At 56.0% G+C, this 5,554-nt stretch overlaps 1 protein-coding gene and 1 non-coding gene across 2 annotated transcripts in view; one reads left to right on the top strand and one right to left on the bottom strand.

Moving 5' to 3' along the window:
• Positions 1-273: 273 nt before the first annotated feature.
• LOC112480529 lies at positions 274-392 on the top strand. Its single transcript, XR_003046620.1, has one exon. It is a non-coding gene; the product is annotated as a 5S ribosomal RNA (ribosomal RNA).
• Positions 393-2,079: 1,687 nt separating this feature from the next.
• Positions 2,080-5,554, bottom strand: part of LOC112480493 (scavenger receptor cysteine-rich type 1 protein M130-like) — an 11,243-nt gene continuing 7,768 nt past the window's right edge. Inside the window, exons 7-13 of the mRNA XM_025047540.1 lie at positions 5,356-5,552; positions 4,972-5,286; positions 4,203-4,271; positions 3,813-4,127; positions 3,014-3,196; positions 2,582-2,692; positions 2,080-2,168 (exon numbers count right to left, since the gene is read on the bottom strand). Coding sequence (XP_024903308.1) covers positions 2,080-2,168; positions 2,582-2,692; positions 3,014-3,196; positions 3,813-4,127; positions 4,203-4,271; positions 4,972-5,286; positions 5,356-5,552 — 1,279 coding nt within the window. The remainder of the gene's footprint in view (positions 2,169-2,581; positions 2,693-3,013; positions 3,197-3,812; positions 4,128-4,202; positions 4,272-4,971; positions 5,287-5,355; positions 5,553-5,554) is intronic.

Consider the following 5,554-nt stretch of genomic DNA (forward strand, 5'->3'; position numbering starts at 1 on the left):
TGAACTGGTGCAGCCACTATGGAAAACATATGAAGATTCCTCAAAAATTTTTAAGAAGAGCTACCATACAACCCAGCAATCTCACTTCTAGGTATTTATCCAAGAAAACGAAAACACTAACTGCAAAAGATATCTGCATCCACGTTCACTGCAGCATTGCTCACGACAGCCGAGACGCAACACCCTAGGTGTCCATCAAAGGATGAATAGGTAAAGAGAACGTAGTGGATGCAGGATGGAATACTACTTGGCCATAAAAATAGAAGGAAATCTGTCTACGGCTATGCCACCATCGACAAGCCCGATCCCGTCTGATCTCGGAAGCTAAGCAGGGTTGGGCCTGGTTAGTACTTAGATGGGAGACCACCTAGGAAGACCAGGTGCTGTAGGCGTAAAAAAATAAAAAATTAGGGATTGTAAGCTGACAAGGTCTTTGCAATCTGTGAGGTCAACCAAGGGTCGCCTATCCTAAAAAAAATTAAAAACATAAAAAAATAAGAAAAAAAATACACTATAGCAAAACTCTTGGTAGGTAACTGAACCCAGGCTGAAGAAAGTTATTGCTTTAGGTTAAAAAGAAAAGATGCTGAAAATCAATGTCCAGATATCCCAGTCAAAAAGCTACAATAAGGAGAAAAAAAATAAATTATAAAGATGAGAGAAGAAATAAGTGAAATAGAAAACAGGTGTTCAATTTAAAAAATGGAGAAAGCCACGGGGGTCCCATATGCCCTTGAAAATACTGACAAAGTGACTAAACCTCTAGCAACGCTGATCGAGAATAAAAGAGAGACATCAAAAATTACCAATATCAGGACTGAAAAATGCACATAACTACAGATTTTATGGACATTAAAAAGATAGTTCAAAGATATTATCAATAATTTTATGCGAAACTGTAAATTTAGATAACGTCAAGTCATTGATAAAAGAACTTAACAAACCAGATCTAAGAAGAAATAGAAAACCTGAATACTCCAATTATCTACAGTTTTAAAAATTGAATCTGGAAAAAAAATTCCCAAAAAGAAAACTCCAGGCCCAGATGACTTCACAGTTCATCCGAAACACCTAACGAAGAAATAAAACCGATGCTACACAGATTCCTGCATTTCTTAAAAGAGGGAAATGTCCTCGTTTTTGAAACCTGAATAATCTTCATACCAAAAATGAAGCAGAAACATTTACAAAAAAGGAAAACAGGAAAATCACAGGTCAAACTCTCGTCTAAGTGTTGATCCAACATATTTGCCAAATTGATCCCTGTGGTGCGTAAAGAGAGTAATATGCATCAGGACAGAGTTTAGTGTGTTTAACCCAAGGTTGGTTTAACATTTGAGAATATAGTTCTTCACGTGTATCATAAGGGGAGAGAAATCGTATGTTGCCTTCATAGATGCGGAGAATAGATGCATTTGATTAAAATCAACACTTTCATGACAAAAACCAAAACCCTTAGAAAATCAGCCATAGACTGGATTTTCCTTAATCTGATAAATGGCTCCATATTCGATGGTGAAACGCGATCTGGAGCATTGTCACGCTGAGGCCGGCAGCGGGACGTGGGGCCCAAGGTGCCGAGCGGCCCGGCCCATGACACCAGGCACAGAAAGAGAGGGCACGGGTGAGGGGACGGGAAGGAGGGATCCCACATGATTCACAGGTGACAAGGACACACACGTCGAAACCCTGGAATCCAGGACTCTGGATCCCATTAAGAAGCGTTTACAAGAAAAAAATGAAGGTGGACGTCTGCCCGGCACCGCATGGCTGGCAGCAAAAGCTGGGCACAGATGGCACATGAAGATGTTTAAAGAAACAGGAAACACACTCTGGATTTCTATCCACATTAGTATTTGTTGTGTGTGCACGGGAAGCTTGCAGGTTATGGGCAAAACTGTCCACAGAGCGGGCAGGAAAAAAATGCGGGGACAGGAGGGGTTAGGAGGACGTGGATTGCATCTGGAGGCTTGGCACCAAGAGGCATGCCCTGTGTCCTTCTGAAATTCAACACAACTGTAAAGGGACGTGCAGGACTGTCGTTTTGACACGGTCAGCGGTGTATCTGTCTCCAGGTCTTTACGCTGTCACGTCCTCCAGTGGAGACGCAGCATCATCATAACCCTCCTCAGGCACAGACTGTCCATCCGTGAGGCTCGCCACCTCTCCTGAAACGGGCACACGAGATATCATGTCACCACACTGCCCAGAGGCCGTATCTGGCCTGTTAAGTGCCCTCTTGTTAGGGAGGCAGACACATGTCACCGAAAAGCACTTGACAAAGCATCTGGGCACCAGGGATCCTCAGTCATCCTGGCACAGCACAGGGGCCGGCTCCACCACACCCACCTCCCGGCGGACCCGCAGCCGGCTGGGTGCCGCAGAGCGGGCGCGCCTCAGGTGTCCCCACATCGCGGCTCGCCTGCCAGGGCCCCAGCAGCCCGCTCTGCCCTCACTGCTCTCCCCACCATGGGGCCTCACACCCAGGTGCCCTGTGCTCAGCATCCCCCTCCTGGTGGGCCCTCCGGAGCTGGGGACACACCCGCCGCGACCACCGTGGCCGCAGCCTGGCCCTCCTCACCCGGGGCCCCGTCCTTGCCCTCCAGGATCTCCTCGTACAACGCGGCCAGAGGCAGCTCCTCGATGACGTCATAGGTGGGCTCCCCAGGAGACACCTCTGCGCTCCCCAGATCTGAGGCGGAGTTGGGCAGGGTCACCAGAGCCAAGTGACGCCGCCGTGAGGGGGCAGGACTTGGGGCCAGGCCCCCAGGGCCATCCTGCCCCGGCCCCACCCCCTCCTCAGGAAAGCCGGGTGCTGCTCCCCACTGAGCTTCAATGTGGTGCCCAGGTACGACACCCTGGGGCTCAGCTCAGAGTCCCAGGGGCCCGAGGCCAACTAATTTCTAAGTCATTCTCTTTGGCCAATAAAAGGTCACCTCAGGGACCCAATGCCACCTCTGAGTTTCCACTCGTCCCTCCCAGGCCAGCCGCTGGGACTGTGGAATGGTCGTACCTCTCTGCTGCACGTGACGCAAGCTCCAGAGGCCCAAGAGGCCCAGAAGGCCCAGGAGGAGGACTCCGAGAACCGCCCCAAGGACTGTGCTGACCACCCTGAGCGTCAGGCAGGGTTCTGTGGCTGCCAGGGGCCCAGGACCAGGCTCTGTGGCCGCCAGGGGGCCGGGGCCGGGGCCAGGCTCTGTGGCAGGAGACCGTGAGTAGTCACATGGTGGGTGAGGCATGTGCATGCCACTCAGTGGGAGAAGGTGGCCCCCAGGGCCCACGCCCTTCCCCTCAGGGGCCCCCATGTGGCTTCGGAAGTGCTGGGGGAGGCATCTGCTGAAGCCTGCCAAGTAGAGTGCCCCAGAGTCGGCCAGTGTGAGTGTGGGGGCCCCCAGTTTCTGCTCTCATGGGGCAGTGCCCCCTTGATAAAAGTGACTCTCGTGGCCCCAAAACAGAGGCTCGAGAGGAGCCACAACAGGTGACTCATGGGCACGGGGTGAGACCTCTGCCGGGAGAGGCTGCCCGTGGGACGCGCTGCTGCAATCGTTACTGTGGAGCCTTTTGTGCTCTGCAAACAATGAGGTGCACAGCTTGGGAATAAAGACATTGTCCAAAATAACAGAGGCCACCGCATCGCCCTGGACCAAGGTGACACTACTCTCCAAGAGCAAACATGGATTGTGGGTAAAAACAAGAGATATCCCCAAAATATTAGCAGAAACCAAAACAGCCTCTTATCCCAGGAGACGGCCACCACCGGGGACGTTTCCCAAGGCACAGAAGGAATAGCGCGATTTCGGCCGCCCACTCACGGGAGCAGACGACGCCCGCGTCCTCCTTGTGCTCGCAGTCTGTCCGTCCCCACGGCTCCGCCGGGCAGGCCCACAGGGACGCCTCGCTGCCACCGCACCCCACCTCGTCCAGCCACACGGGGCCCGAGCCTGGGCCAAAGGCCGCCCCTGCCGGGGCGCCCACGGCCCGGCCACAGCCCAGCTGGCGGCACACGACCTCCGCGTCTGCCAGGTCCCAGGAATCGTCACACACGGTGCCCCAGGAGCCGGCGCGCCAGAGCTCCACGCGGCCGGAGCAGCCGTCCTCGCCCCCGCGCACGCGCACGGCGCCCTCCTCTGCGGACACAGGAGCCCGGGTCAGCAGGTACCGGGCAGGCCCCACAAGGGACAGGAAGGGTACAGGGCACACACCTGGGCAGGTCTGAGATGCAGAACAGTTGAGGGTCTCTCCAGGGTCCTGAGGAACTGAGCCCTCCTTCTCTGTGTAAGAAATTAGGGTCCATCTGATATTTGCAAGGTGAACTGCTTCAAATACTGTGAAATACGTTTCTTTCCCTTTTTCTTTTCCCATCGCCAAGAATTTCTGCTTCTAAAGCAGGGGTCCCAACCCCCAGGCGGCAGACTGGTACCGGTCTGTGGCCTGTTAGGAACCGGGCCGCACAGCAGGTGAGCGGGGGGCGAGCCAGCAAAGTGTCATCTGCATTTGCAGCCGCTCCCTAGCGCCGGCATCACCGACTCAGCTCCACCTCAGATCATCGGGCATCGGATTCTCACAGGAGCACCGGTCCCCGGGGCCACAAAGGTTGGGGACCGCTGCTCTAAAGAAAGAGCACTATATACATTTAGCCAAGGGGAACCCATAGGTTGAGGGACCCTACACTGTCCTCAGCTTCTCCAAGAGGGACATTCTCTACCAGAAGCCTGTAGAGCCATGGTCAAGGGCATGGCGGGCAGGGGACAGGAGCAGGAGATGACTCCAGATGACCCAGAACTGCTCAGACCTTCGGGGCAAGGACGGCCCCCTTGTGGGACCAGCGCACCCCAGAATTGTAAGGTAAAGTGGAAGTGTTCCTCCCAGAGAAGAAGGGGCCCGGGCTGTGTTCCCTGCAGTGGATGCGCGACAGGATAGCCCTGGGGCACCGCCCCCCAGACGGCGAACACACATAGCCCTGCTCATCACCTGCACACACCACCCAGGCTTCCATGTCGCTGGAGCAGGACTGCTGGTCCCAGGGAGACGACGGGCACTGCCACAGGGACGTGTCGTGTCTGTGCCGGCACTGCACGGAGGTCACCCAGAGGGCCTCGGGGGTCCTCTGGGACACTGTCCCAGCCCGGGGCCACCCATGGGGCCCACAACCCAGCTGCTGGCACAGGACTCCCAGCGTGGCAGAGCTTAGGGTCAGGCAGAGGCCACCCCAGGACCCGTTATAGAACACTTCGGGCCGTCCGGCGCAAGGCTGGCTGCCGCCCTGCAGCCTCAGGTCGGTGAGCCCTGCGCAAGGAGAGGAGGGTCAGCGGGCCGCCCCTGGGGCGTGGGGTGGCGGCGGGAGGCCGCACCCACCTGCGCAGAAGACGCCGGCGTCCTCCTTGTGCCCGCAGTCGTGCCGGCCCCAGCCCCGCGACGGGCACTGCCACAGCGCAGACTCTTCGCCCCCGCGGCCCAGCTCGTCCAGCCAGATGGTCCCGGTCCCCGCACCGAAGTGCGCGGCCCCCGGGGCGCTGAGGGCGCGGCCACAGCCCAGCTGCCGGCAGACCACGTG

Source organism: Pteropus alecto, unplaced genomic scaffold (assembly GCF_000325575.1).
Source record: "Pteropus alecto unplaced genomic scaffold, ASM32557v1 scaffold74, whole genome shotgun sequence".
Classification (NCBI taxonomy): Eukaryota; Metazoa; Chordata; class Mammalia; order Chiroptera; family Pteropodidae; genus Pteropus; species Pteropus alecto.